This window comes from Muscardinus avellanarius (assembly GCF_963383645.1).
Source record: "Muscardinus avellanarius genome assembly, chromosome: 17".
In the NCBI taxonomy this organism is placed as follows: domain Eukaryota; kingdom Metazoa; phylum Chordata; class Mammalia; order Rodentia; family Gliridae; genus Muscardinus; species Muscardinus avellanarius.
This window is the reverse complement of record NC_137803.1, coordinates 18,045,785-18,060,021: the sequence shown is the minus strand read 5'-3', so window position 1 is coordinate 18,060,021 and position 14,237 is coordinate 18,045,785. Positions and strand designations below refer to the sequence as shown.

The following is a 14,237-nucleotide window of genomic DNA, read 5'->3' as shown; positions in this document are numbered from 1 at the left end:
TCAGCTCTCCACCGTGCGGCGGTACTCGGCCGTGCCGTCGGCGATGATGGCGTCGAGCGGGGAGCGCTTCTTGCGGATGCTGCGCCCGGTGGAGATGAGGTCGGCGTAGCCGCGCTGGTGCGAGAAGGCGTAGGCCGAGCGCCGCGAGGACGCGCCCCGGCGAAACACGTTCTGCCGCCGCTGCCACTGCTCCTCCGCCTTCAGCCGCTTGCGATGCTTCAGGATCTGGGCAGGGCGCAGGGAGAAGCGGGAGGGTTGAAATCAAAGCCTTTGGGAGGCCGAGACCGGAGGATCGCGGTTCGCGGACAGCCTCAGCTACTACTTAATGAGGCCCTTTGCAGCTCAGTGAGACCCTGTTTAACCCCAGCATTCGGGAGGCCGAAACCTGGAGGATCGCGGTTCACGGACAGCCTCAGCTCCTCAGTGAGGCCCTCTGCAACTCAGTGAGACCCAGTTTCAAAATGAAGAATAAAAACTAGGGCAGGGGGTGTAGCGCGGAGGTCGACTGCCCCTGGGTTCCATCCCCAGACCCGCAAAAATAAATAAATAAATAAAGAAAGAATAAAAAATAGGGCCGGGAGCCGGTCGTGGTGGCGCACGCTTGTCATCCCCGCGCTTGGGAGGCTAAGACAGGAGGATCGTGCAGGTTCAAAGCCAGCCTCTGCTGGCTTAAGAGACCCTGTTTCCAAATAAAATATGAAATAGGTCTGGGAGTGTAGCCTGGAGGTAGAAGGCCCCTGGGTTCCATCCCCAGTACCACCAAAAAAAAAAAAAAAAAAAAATAGGGCCGGGGATGTAGCTTGGAGGTAGAATGGCCCTGGGTTACATCTCCAGTACTGCAAAATAAATAAATAAATAAATAAATAAATAAATAAATAAATAAATAATTATAAAAGTCGCTGGGGCTGTAGCTCAAGGGTAGAATACTTGAGTTCAAGCCCCAGTGCAGAGAAAAAAATAAAATAATAATAATAATAAAATAAAATAAGAAAGCCGGGCGTGGAGGTGCACGCTTGTGATCCCGGCATTTGGGAGGCTGAGACAGGAGGATCGTGGTTTGTGGCCAGCCTCAGCTATTTAGTGTAGGCCCTTTGCAACTCGGTGAGACCCTTTCAAAATAAAGAATAAAAAATAGGGCTGGGGCGTATCTTGGAGGAAGAATGACCCTCAGTACCACCAAAAAGTAAATAAATAAAAAAATAAAAAATAAAATAAAATAGGGGTCTATGACATGGGGGGGCGCAGTTGGCCAAAAAGATTGTGCCAGAAAGTAGCCCTGACTCGGCCCCTACACCGGATGATGCCGCATCGTGGTCCTTGCTAGATAGATATGGATGCTGAAAGCAGCTTCTCACCATCAGATAACTGGAAGCCAAGAGGCCCACTTTCCCCGTGAGTGCCCCTCGCGGGACAGAGCGGAGTGGTGCAAGTTGAAGAGAAAACCCTCCGGGTTCCTTTGCCTCAGTGCTACCGCAGATGACGGCTGGGGAGAGCGGGAGGCGCTGAAGGGACACTCGGGGGACAGGGGCCTGGGTCTCCATTACCTTGTCACTTTCTGAGGGCCAAATGGTCATTGACAGGAAGCGGATGGCCACCACGGGCAGCAAGCACACTGCGACGGTCAGGATGATGGTCAACCAGATGTATGGCTGCCTGAGGGCGTTGGAGGCTGTGCCTGGAAAGAACAAACATTGGGATGAATCACAGCGGTGCTTTTATCCCGGGGAAAGAGTTCAGATTCTATTTTTTAATGTTATGTTGTTATTTATTTATTTATTTATTTATTTATTTATTTATTTATTGCGGGTCTGGGGATGAAACCCAGGGATATTTGACCTCCAAGCTATCCCCCCTGCCCTATTTTATTTTTTATTTTTTATTTTTTGAAACAGAGTCTCACTAAGTAGCTGAGGCTGTCCGCCAACTGCGATCCTTCAGTCTCAGCCTCCCAAAATGCTGGGATTACAAGCGTGCGCCATCACGCCTGGCTTTATTCTTTATTTTGGAAACAGGGTCTCACTGAGTTGTGGAGGAGCTCACAAGGCTGCCGAGGCTGGCCTGGAACCTGTGATCTTCCTCTCTCAGCATCCCGAGTATGGAGATTACAGGCGTGTGCCACCACACCTGCCTAGGAATGGACACTTTAAAATCAGACTAAACAAAGCCAAAGGAGCAAGGTCGGTTCTGTGCAAGAAGGCACAGATACACAATGGACCAAATAAAAAAGAAAGTGTGTTTCTTCACACTCCATTAACTGAAAATACAAAATTAGGGCTGGGGGTATCACTGGAGATAAGAACACACGCTTAGTATGCTGGGTTCAAAGCCCAGCAAGAAGTTAAAAACACGCGAGGCAATTAAGTAATTAAGTTATCTCAGGTTTTTTTTGTTTGTTTGTTTGTTTGTTTGTTTTTGTGGGTCTAGGGATGGAACCCAGGGGCATTCGGCCTCCGAGCCACACCCCCTGCCCTATTATTTTTATTCTTTATTTTGAAACCGGGTCTCATTGAGTTGCAGAGGGCCTCACTAAGTAGCTGAGGCTGGCCGCGAACCGCGATCCTCCGGTCTCAGCCTTCATCTCAGTTTTTAAAGAATTTTTAAAAAAGCACTTTTTTCTCTCTGCATTACTGGTAATTGAACCCAGGGGCATTCTTCCTCTGAGCACCACCCCCCCCACCCTATTTTTTATTCTTTATTTTGAAACAGGGTCTCACTAAGTTGCGTAGGATCTCACTAAGTAACTGAGGCTGGCCATGAACCCAGATCCTCCTGCCTCAACCTCCCAAATACTGGGATTACAAGCATGTGCCACCACACCCAGCTAAAAATAAAAGCATTTTTCAATTTCTAGTTTTGTTTTAAAATTCCACATCATAGTCATAAAAACTAGCACTGGCAGTACAAAGTATTTTAAACAGGTCATGCTATCTGTTCAGCTCAGGGAGATGGATGACATTGATAGATCATACTAAAAAAATAGAGTTGAAGCTGAAGCCAGATGCAGTGGTGCGCCCCTGTTAACCTAGTACTTGGGAGGCGGAGACAGGAGGATCACGAGTTAGAGGCTAGCTAACAGGTGGTAACTTAGACTGTGTTTCAAAATTAAAAAACTCTCAGGGGTGGAGAACCCCTGGGTTCAACCCCCAGTACCATAAAAAAAAAAAAAAGGAGGATCGCACAAGTTTCAAAGCCAACCTCAGCTACTTAATGAGGCTCTCAGAAACTTAGTGAGATTTGTTTCCCAAAATAATTAAATAAATAAATAAATAAATAAATAAATAAATAAATAAATAAAAAATAAAATTGGTCTGGGAGTGTAGCCCAGAGGTAGAAAGCCCCTGAGTTTCATCCCTAGTACCAAAAAAATAAAATAAAATAAAATAAAATAAAATTGAGGTATCATTTTTGTACAAATGATATTGTCAGAATTTGGTGTTTTATCTTGGGATATTTTCTCCCAAGTAGAAATATCTGATCAAAATGTATGAAAAGAAGCCGGGTGTGGTGTTGCACACTTGTAATCCCAGTACTTGGGAAGCTGAGACAGGAGGATGGCAGGGTTGCAGCCAGTCTCAGCTACTTAGTGAGACCCTGCTTCAAAATAAAGAATAAGCCGGGTGTGGTGGCACATGCTTATAATCCCCACGCTTGGGAGGTTGAGACAGGAGGATCGTACGGGTTCGAAGCAGCTACTTAGGTTCTCAGCAACTTAGTGAGACCCTGTTTCCAAAAAAAAAAAAAAAAAGGTCTGGGAGTATAGCCTGGAGGTAGAAAGCCTCTGGGTTCCACCCCCAATACCACCAAAAAAAAAAAAAAAAAGAATAAAATAGGGTTGGGGGCTATGGCTATGGGTTCAATACCCCATAGTGCAAAAAAAAAAAAAAAAATTACAAAAAGTTTTAGTCCATTATGCATTTTCAGTAAGTGTTCTAGAAAGATTAGATTAGATTATAATGCTACCAGCAATACATGTATACTCAATTTTCCAGTAACATACCAATACTAAATTTTATGGGTAACAACAACACAAAAACGCTCTATCTAGCTGCTTAAACCCCAGACTGTCTAATTTAACAAACACACAATTGTATCTTAATACTATTTTAACTTCCCATCACTATTCCGTTTCCAGTCAGGACATGAATATTTACCGACAATAATTTACCCTTTGATATATTTTTTCCCTTACCCAGAAGTTATGTCAAAACAGAAAGCAATTTGCCCATTTAATTTTGGAATTTAGAAAATACCCACCGGTAAACTGAAATGCAGACGGCAAGAGGACATGGATCCCGGCGCTATGAAAGTCAAACATGATGCCAAAATAAAGGGCGATGCTTCCAAAAATTGAAAATGCATTCACAAAAGTCCAGTAAGAAGTGTCCAAGCCAATCTGTGGGGAAAACAGAGCGCGCATGTAGGGGAGTTAGGAAGAAAGAAAGGAGCTTAGATTTCTGAAAATGGAATTTGGCAGTTTAGGTGTGATTTGGCTTGAATATTGAGCAGCCGGAAACCGAACTGTCCTTGACTCAGGTAAGAAATGGGAAATGTGCTTGGGATGAAAATATCTTTTAATTTTTTTTTTTTTTTTTTGGATGGTAGTACTGAGCAGCAAAGAGGGGCATTCTATCTCTGAGTGGCACTCCCAGCCTTATTTATTTATTTATTTATATTATTTTTGTATTGCTGGGGATTGAACCCAGGGGCATTCCACCTCTGAGCTATATCCCCAGCCCTATTTATATTTAGAAACAAGGTCTCACTAAGTTGCTGACAGCCTCATTAAGTTGCCGAAGCTGGCTTCAAACCTGTGATCCTCCTGTCTCAGCCTCCCAAGTATGGGGATTATAGGCATGCATCATTACACCTGGCTCGTTTATTTTTATTTTGACACAGGGTATCACTAAGTTTGCAGAGGCTGGCCTGGAACCTGCAATCCTCCTTCTTAGCTTCCCAGGTACTAGGATGGGAAGTGCGCACTACCATACCCGGCTCACTTGTACTTTGCAAAATGGTGGAGGTTCAGTTGGAGGGCATATGGACTGTGCGCGCCAACCTGTGTACAGAAATACAGGTACCAATGGGTACCAGACACAGTGGAGGGAAGTACCTGAAAGTTGACTGTTATTATAAGAGCCGAGGCGATGGTGACGGCAAAAGACTGATAGTCGGAAGGCGCCTCTCCATCCTGCCCCACGGTCTGCAGATACGCTCCGAACGGTATAAAGAAGAGGACCAAGGATGTTAAGACCCCGTGCAGCAAGCTGACAAAGAACCTCTTGTAGTTGAATAGCAAGTCTCTTTGTCCCACCACGTACAGCCCTGGGAACCGGAGGCTCAGCTTGTCACTCACATCCTGAAGAGGATAGCAAAATTAGGGCGCCATATTGTCCAGGGAGAGAAGTCACAGGTATGTCACAATTTGTATCTCACGAAGAGTTGGAAATTGCTGTTTTGGGAAGGCAGACACTGAACGAGAGAAATCTTCGCAATGTTTCCCTTGCGCCGAGATCAATCCCATGGGCTTCGTTCATTATTATTTGAAATTTAATCTAGAGATGGGCTAAGCAGGACCTTGTTATTTTGCTAATTACGGAAAGGAAAGAAATTTGTCGTGCCAAAAAATGAAGGCGGCTATTTTTTTTTAACTTCATGGGAGAATATATGTATATTGTTTTAGATTCCTTGGGAAAAATGTTCACATAAGCTGATAAATTATTTTTTGTTTTCCCCTTTTATTTATAAAGTACCTTCTCTATGAGTTGCTATTAGGTAGAATATAGACCAATTTGGGAATTAGACACATAAACTTGGAAAGTGTTAAAGTTTACATTATGTATGTATGTATGTATATATGTATGTATGTATGTATGTATGTATGCATTTATACTGGGGATTGAACCCAGGGCTTTCTACCTCTGACCTAACCCCAAGTCCTATTTTATTTTTACATTTTTTTTATACTAGGGATTGAACCCAAAGGTGAGGTACAAACCCAGCCTGACTTTATTACTTATTTGGAAACAGGGCCTTACTCGGTTGATGCAGGTCTCACTAATTCCTGAGGCTATCCTTGAACCTGTGATCCTCCTGCCTTTCAAATACAGGGATTTCAGGTATGTGTCACCACACCCAGCTCCTATTTCATTTTTATTTTGAAATGGCCTCACTAAATTGTAGAGGATCTCACTAAGTTCCTGAGGCTGGCCATGAGCCTGAGATCATCCTGTCTCAGACTCCCAAGTATTGGGATTATAAGCATACTCCACCATACTCAGCTAAAATTGACTTAAAAACCAGGCGTGGTGGCGCACGCTTGTAATCCCCGCGTTTGGGAGGCTGAGACAGGAGGATCGCGCAGGTTCGAAGCCAGCCTCAGCTACTTAGTGAGGCTCTTAGCAACTTAGTGAGACCCTGTTTCCAAATAAAATATAAAATGGGTCTGGGACTATAGCCCGGAGGTAGAAAGCCTCTGGGTTCCACCCCCAGTCCCACCAAAAAAAAAGAAAAAAAATTACTTAAAAAAAAAATGAGCAGCTGGGTGTGGTGGCACACACTTGTAATCCCTGCGCTTGGGAGGCCGAGACAGGAGGATCGCACAGGTTCGAAGCCAGATGCCCTGGCTTAAGAGACCCTGTTTCCAAAAATAAAAAAGTATAAAATAGGTCTGGGAATGTAGCCCAGAAGTAGAAGGGCTTCCAGGAACCCCAGTACCGAAAAAAAAAAAAAGAGTAAGCTAAGCCAGGTATGGTGGTATACACTTATAATTCCAGTACATGGGAGGCTGAGACAGGAGGATCGTAGGTTCAAGGACGGCCTTAGCAAGTAGTGAGACTCATCAACCTAGTGAGACCCGTTTTTAAATAAGAAATAAAAAATTGGGCCAGGTGTGGTGGCTTGTAATCCCAGCATTTGGCATTTGGAACACAAATCACAGTTCACTGACAGCCTCAGCCACTTAATGAGGCCCTTTGCAACTTGTGAGACCCTGCTTCAAAATAAAGATTAAAAAAAGGGCTGTGGGTGTAGCTTGAAGGTAGAATGCCTCTTAGTTCAATCCCCAGTACCACGGGGGAGGAGGGAGGGAGCAATTTAAGCTGGGCGTGGTGGTGAAATGCCTGTAATTCCAGTCCTTGGGAGGCTGAGACAGGTGGATCGCAGGTTTGCGGGCAGCCTCAGCAACTTAGCAAGGCCCTCTGCAACTTAGTGAGACCCTGTGTCAAAATAAAGAATAAAAAATAGGGCTAGGGAGCCAGGCGTGGTGGCCCACGAGACAGGAGGATCACGTAGGTGTGAAGCCAGCTGTGCTGGCTTAAGAGACCCTGTTTCCAAAAATAAAAAAGTATAAAATAGGTCCGGGAGTGTAGCCCGGAGGTAGAAGGGCTTCCAGGAACTCCAGTACCACCAAAATAAATAAATAAATAAATAAATAAATAAATAATAAAAATAGGGTCCAGGGTGTAGCTTAGAGATAGACTATCTCTGGGTTCAAACCCTAGTACCATTAAGACTAGAGGAAAAAAACAAAGCAAAAAAAAAAAAAAAAGAGCGAGCAAGTTATTAAAATGGAGACATTGCTAGACTCGGGTGTCTATAAATAGCGTCTGAAAGGAACCTATGAACACTTTGTCAATGAATTCAAGTCACAGAAGTCTTTTCTTACTACAAAACAAGACGCACAAGCAGCTGTTGCCTGATAGTAGAATTGTGCTAGGCTTCACTCAGGACCAAGTAAAACCCAGAAGAATGCACTAACATGTTGTTTGCTGCGACGGCTGGAGCAGGGGCTCTGTGCAGAGCGCCCCGGCACGCGACGCCTACCTGGTCGAGCAGCCCCATGAGGAGCACGGGCAGGCTGGAGTAGAGCACGTTGTACAGCGTGATAAACCAGTCCTCGTACGCCGTCTGCAAGAGGAAGACAGGCTGTGTGTCACGTACGCAGGAACTGCCAACCTGGCTGTCAGAGCTGTCCGCTGTCTCTAAGCAGGAATGTTCTCAGCCCAGCGGGGACTTCTCCGACCTGACAAACACCCCTTGTCTACACCTGCACCGGACGTGGCTGTGCCTATGTAGTGGGCAAGATCATTAACCTTTCCTCTGAACCGAATCCCACTCTCCTCCCAATTAATATGCTTGTGTGTGTACGTGCATGTGTGTGTAATGCTCCAAAAATCTTTTGGTAGAAGACTCCTATTTTTTATTTTTTTGGCAATACTGGGGATAACCCAGGGGCATTCTACCTCCGAGCTATACCCCCAGCCCTATTTTTTTATTCCTTATTTTATTTTATTTTATTTTTGTGGTACTGGGGGTGGAACCCAGAGGCTTTCTACCTCCGGGCTATACCCCCAGACCTTTTTTAATATTTTATTTGGAACCAGGGTTTCACTAAGTTGCTGAGAGCCTCACTAAGGAGCTGAGGCTGGCTTCGAACCCGTGCGATCCTCCTGTCTCAGCCTCCCAAGCGCGGGGATTACAAGCGTGCGCCACCACGCCTGGCTAGAAGACTCCATTCTGACTGAATAATTATGCTGAAAAACAAGTGGGTGTTCATCAGTTTTATACCCCTTTATTAATGAATTGGATCATTTAATAAAACTGGTTCAGAAGCACGTAAGTACTATTCAATTTTTTTGTTTTCTTTTACAAGCCAATATTTCCATTAAAATGTTTTATAAAACCAAATCTGTCCAGATTTAAAAGAAAATATGCTTCTGAAAGGGATAAAGAACACAGAGCATTTATTGTTCCTTATGTTGGAATAGAGGGGCCGAGAGTCCCACACAGTCCTGCCTGGGAACAGGATGAAGGCCGGCTCTGCTCCCCATCTCTCCCGGCATCAGTCTGAGGCCCCTCGGCCCCCACGGCACTGAGGTAGCCTCAGAGGAGTGCCACAGCCCGGGGCGCTGGCGTGGGTGCACTCTTACTTACGCTATTTTTCTGCTGCATTACCATTTTAACATGTTAAATGTGTACCTCCCCTCGATTCAGCAGAAACTTAAAACAACAGAAGATGAACGAATGGAGACATCATGACATATCTGTCATCACCCATAACCATATAATTACTTGAGCTTTGGTTAAATCTAAGTTTACATATTCACAACTGGATATTTGCATGGAAAATAACCTCAGATGAAGAGGAAAATGTATAAGCAACTCCCCTACCTAAAATAAATAAAACAAAAATTTGGGGAGGGGGTCTGGGGATGGAATCCAGGGTCATTCGACCTCCAAGCTACACCCCCTGCCCTATTTTTTTTTTTTATTCTTTATTTTGAAACCGGGTCTCACTGAGTTGCAGAGGGCCTCACTAAGTAGCTGAGGCTGTGCGCGCAACACGATCCTCTGGCCTCAGCCTCCCGAATACTGGGATTACAAGCGTGCGCCACCACGCCCGGCTCTAAAACAATTATTTTTATTTATTTATTTATTTTTATTTATTTATTTATTTATTTATTTATTTTGGTACTGGGGTTCCTGGAAGCCCTTCTACCTCTGGGCTACACTCCCAGACCTATTTTTATATTTTTTTTTATTTGGAAACAGGGTCTCCTAAGCCAGCGCGCGCGGCTGGCTTCGAACCTGCGTGATCCTCCTGTCTCCGCCTCCCAAGCGCGGGGATTACAAGCGTGCGCCACCACGCCCGGCTCTAAAATATTTTTACAGCATAAGAAGCATTCTAGAAAAGTAAGCCATACTCTTAATTGTGCCCTCAACTATAAAAAGATAGAGAACTGAAACTACAAAATGTAGAGGAAAGAAACAAATTTGGTTTTTTCAGGAAAAGTTTTCATTTAAGAGAAGAGCTCTACGCAATAAAAAAAATAGTTATATTACCTGGGCTGAGTAACCATTGAAGAAGGAGTACCAGAAATGGACCAACGTAAAGGCAAAGTTTTTGTAGAAGAAGTATCGTAGGAACTTGCACATCCTTATGTAAGACCAGCGGCCGTGCACCAGCAGCAGCCTTTGCAGGTATCGGAACTGAGCAAAGGAATAGTCACTAGACATGACGGCCTGCATTCCTTCTTGTCCACTTATTCCAACACCAATGTGAGCAGCTGTGGGGCAGAAAGAGGCGATACGGTGGATGATCTTAAGGCAAAGCGACAGATGATTAAATGTTTTCATAGCAGGACTGAGGGTGCAGCTCAGGGGTAGAATGTGGTAGAACACTTGCCTAGCATGCACAAGGTCCTGGGTTCAATCCCCAGGACCACCACACACACACACACACACACACACACACACACACACACACACACACACATTTCATAGCAAACAAAGACATAAGCATTGTAATACACATTACACATTCATGGAACAATACATAAAAAGCTCTTGCTCACCATCCCTCACACTCAGCTCCTGAACCCAACTTGAGGTCAGAGGTACAAGTTCCTAAACAAAACACATGGCACAGCCTCCATAAATATGTGTGAGGATTTCAGGTGGGTGGTGAATTCCAGCTGGAGCATTTCCCCAGGTCCTAAGCCACCCCTCCTACCCACTGGGTGAGCCCTAGGTACTCATGCACACACTGTTATTTCCTTGACTTCTTGGCCACAGTGGAGTCAGCCATGAGCAGATGTGTGATCTGGGGTAGATACTACAGCTTAGCTCTCTCCGCTTTCTTTCTACCTTGTGCTAGTTGGAGAGGCAGGAAAGGGAGCAAAAGCCCTACATTTCACAGAGTACCTTGCAGCTAGGTTTTTGTTACAAAGTAGGTTCCACTGTCCCACCCATTTGTGATTTGGAAGCAGAAGTGAATCAGAACGCAGCAGCCCTTCCATTTGGGGCATTTCTTCAGCAGAGATAATTTCCATTCTCTGTCTCCCCAAATGTTGACAGGTGACTGCGGAGGATTCTCAATTACGAGCTCTTCAGAGGGACCTCAAAAATAGAGGCTCCTCTGCTAAGTGACCTAGAGGTTAGAGACTAAGCCTAGACATTGCTTCTTCCGTCCATGCAGAGTTTTGAAAGAACTGAGCCCCCACATTAGCTGGTTCCCGCTAAAAGTGCCCAGGGGCCTATTTCCTATACTAAGTCCTAAGCAATGGAAAGTCCAAGCTGGGTCAGTTGGTCTATTTCTTGGTATTCTGGGATTACCACTTGGGTGTGTTTTGTGTCTAGAAATTTAACATGAAAATTCTTGAGATGTAGAACGGCTAAATTTCTTTCTGAAATATCGGAGGCAGAGAAATAGGAGAGAGAGAGAGAGAGAAAGAGAATCAGACTAACAGATACTGGGTTCCTGGTGCAACTCTTAAGTCCTGGTTCCAACATCTTCCTGAGTTGTCCTGAGAAGTCCTGGTTTCTCAGTCAGCATGTGGCATCTCTGTTTTTATTTATTTATTTATTTATTTATTTATTTATTTATTTATTTATTATTTATTTTTGTGGTACCAGGGATGGAACGGAGGGGCATTCTACCTCTGAACTACACTCCCAGCCCTATTTTTATTCTTTCATTTTTGAAATAGGATCTCGCTAAGTTGCAAAAGGCTCACTGAGCTAAAGGTGGTCACGAACCCGGGTCCTCCTGTCTCAGCTTCCCAAATGCTGGGATTACAAGCGTGCGCCACCACGCCTGTCTTCTCCCCCCACCTTTTTTTTCCCCAAGGGGAAGGTCTTCGGAGTGGATAAAATTCAAGTCACAATCTTATTCGTCCTTCCAATAGTCACTAGATAATATTTTTAAGTTAAAGAATTACAACTTTTGTCTAGATCTCAAAAGTCATGAATGTAAAAACCAATAGCGGGATCATTTAGCGCCAGTGAGTTAGAGAACACAGCCCGCCGTTGCTCACGCCCTGGGAGGTGGCTGCCAGCTCCACACTTTTCAACTGGAAAGAAGTCTCTGAAATCCCGCGCCAGTGGCAGAACACACAACGTGCAAAATTCAAAATACAACCGTAGTGACTTTGCCCAAACCTATGTTTTCAATTAAACTTTTCAGTGCTAAAAAAAAAAAAAATAAAGACTTTGCCTCTCCTTTGATATTTATGATCTTTTTCAAAGCGTACAAGGAGTGCTTATGACCAGTTGTGATTGCCAAGGGCTCTTTCCTACCCAGCCATGGCCCTCTTTCCTAAACGAGCCACGGAGGGAAATCCGGAGAGTCTTGGCTCTCAGGACTGAGAAGAAGAATCCTGCCCCAGGCCCTGAATCTAGTCCTTCCAGCCTTTCACTGAGCAGACCAAGGGCAGAATGTGGGGGGAACACAGGCACGGTTCACAGGGCAACTGGAGGCAACTGAATGGATGCGCTATCAGGCACCCGCCTTCCTCAACTTCAGGACAGCCTCCCAGGATCCCTGAGCTTCCCACCGCAGCATCAGCTCTGTGACTGGGAGACACACCTCGTAATTCCTCAACACACTGCAATTCCCTGAAGGCTCTCTGCTGTGAGCTCATCTCTCTCCTGGTTTATGCGCATCCTCAGGATGTATGACCAAGAGGCGGCCACCTCCATCCCGCTGGTATGAGACAAGCTTCAGACACGGGACAGGGAGAGGGCAGGCTCTGAGACTCTGCGGATACTTGTTGGGGATAAAAAATGGTGGTTATGATTCCCTCTGTTTCTACGTTAGTGCCAGATGTGAAACACTCTAGCCGATGGTCAGGTTGCTTCTTTATTTTAATTAATTTTTTTGGTGATACCAGGGCTAGAACCCAAGGGCATTCTAATTCTGAGCTCTATTCCCAGCCCTATTTTGTATTCTTTATTTTGAAATAGGATCTTACTAGGTTATGGAGGGCCCCACAAGTTGCTGAGGCTGGCCACAAACCTGCGATCCTCCTGTCTCAGCCTCCCAAGTACTGGGATTACAAGCGGGCACCACCATGCCCGGCTTTGACTTCATTTCTTTTTGACCAGTATTTTCTTTTTATATATTGTTTTTGTTGTAGTTGAAAGAGGCAACAATTTAATTAATTAATTAATTAATTGGTGCTGGGGGTTGAACCCAGGGGCATTCTACCTCCACATTGTACCCCCCAGCCCTATTTTACTTCTTATTTTATTTTATTTTTATTATTATTATTTTTTGGTGGTACTGGGGTGGAACCCAGAGGCTTTCTACCTCCAGGCTATACTCCCAGACCTATTTTCTATTTTTTTTGGAAGCAGGGTCTCACTAAGTTGCTGAGAGCCTCACTAAGTAGCTGAGACTGACATCGAACCTGTGTGATCCTCCTGTCTCAGCCTCCCAAGCGCGGGTATTACAAGCGTGCACCACCACGCCCTGCCTTTACTTCTTATTTTAAAACAGAGTCTCACTAAGTTGTAGAGGGCCTCACTAAGTTGCTGAGGCTGGCTGCGAGCCTGTGATCCTCTGAGACAGCAGTTTATAAAGTACAAAAAGGAACTACTTCTGTTTTGATAACTTCTAAGGAGACCTCAGCTACCTACATTTTCATCCCAAATGGATGTTCCATACGTTATATATAAAAGCACCTAACAAAGAGCACAGCTTAATAAAAAAATTTTAAATAACTTAAGAAAAACAAGGCTCTGAAAGGCTTATCTGTGTTGATTTTGCTTTGTCCCCTCACTATGACAGCCAACTCAGAGGAACAAAACATTTCAAGCCTACATCACATAATAGAACGATAAATCTGTATAGCAAACCATTCCCCTGCCTCGTTCTTCTAGACTTCAAGAAATCTAATTATAATTGAATAAAGATGTTTGATTTGAAGCCGGGCGTGGTGGCGCACGCTTGTAATCCCCGCGCTTGGGAGGCAGAGACAGGATGATCGCGCAGGTTTGAAGCCAGCCGCGTGTGCTGGCTTAGGAGACCCTGTTTCCAAATTTAAAAAAAAAATGTAAAAATAGGTCTAGGAGTGTAGCCCAGAGGTGGAAGGGCTTCCAGGAACCCCAGTACCACCACCAAAAAAAAAAAAAAAAAAAAAAAAAAAAAGATGTTTGATTTGTCCTAGTTTTTTATTTTTTTATTTTTTAGTACTGGGGATTAAATCCAGGGGTATTCTACCTCTGAGCTACACCCCAGCCCTATTTTTTATTCTTTATTTTGAAACAGGGTCTCACTAAGTTGCTGAGGCTGTCCACGAACCGCGATCCTCCTGTCTCAGCCTCCCAAATGCCGGGACTACAAGTGTGCACCACCACGCCCAGCAGTCCTAGTTTTGTTAAGGATACATCACGGGAAAATAAACTAGAGCTGACTTCAGAGGGAATAAATAAAGAAATTCAAAGCAAGAAAGGCCATT

The 14,237-nt window shown here is 44.6% G+C and overlaps 1 protein-coding gene across 1 annotated transcript in view; it reads right to left on the bottom strand.

The window, feature by feature from the left end:
- The window catches only part of ATP8B1 (ATPase phospholipid transporting 8B1), a gene marked incomplete at both ends in the record, with an annotated part of 76,146 nt that continues 61,909 nt past the window's right edge, over window positions 1-14,237 (bottom strand). The window contains 6 exons of the mRNA XM_080714679.1: window positions 1-225; window positions 1,545-1,675; window positions 4,255-4,393; window positions 5,111-5,356; window positions 7,822-7,905; window positions 9,841-10,064. Coding sequence (XP_080570805.1) covers window positions 1-225; window positions 1,545-1,675; window positions 4,255-4,393; window positions 5,111-5,356; window positions 7,822-7,905; window positions 9,841-10,064 — 1,049 coding nt within the window. The remainder of the gene's footprint in view (window positions 226-1,544; window positions 1,676-4,254; window positions 4,394-5,110; window positions 5,357-7,821; window positions 7,906-9,840; window positions 10,065-14,237) is intronic.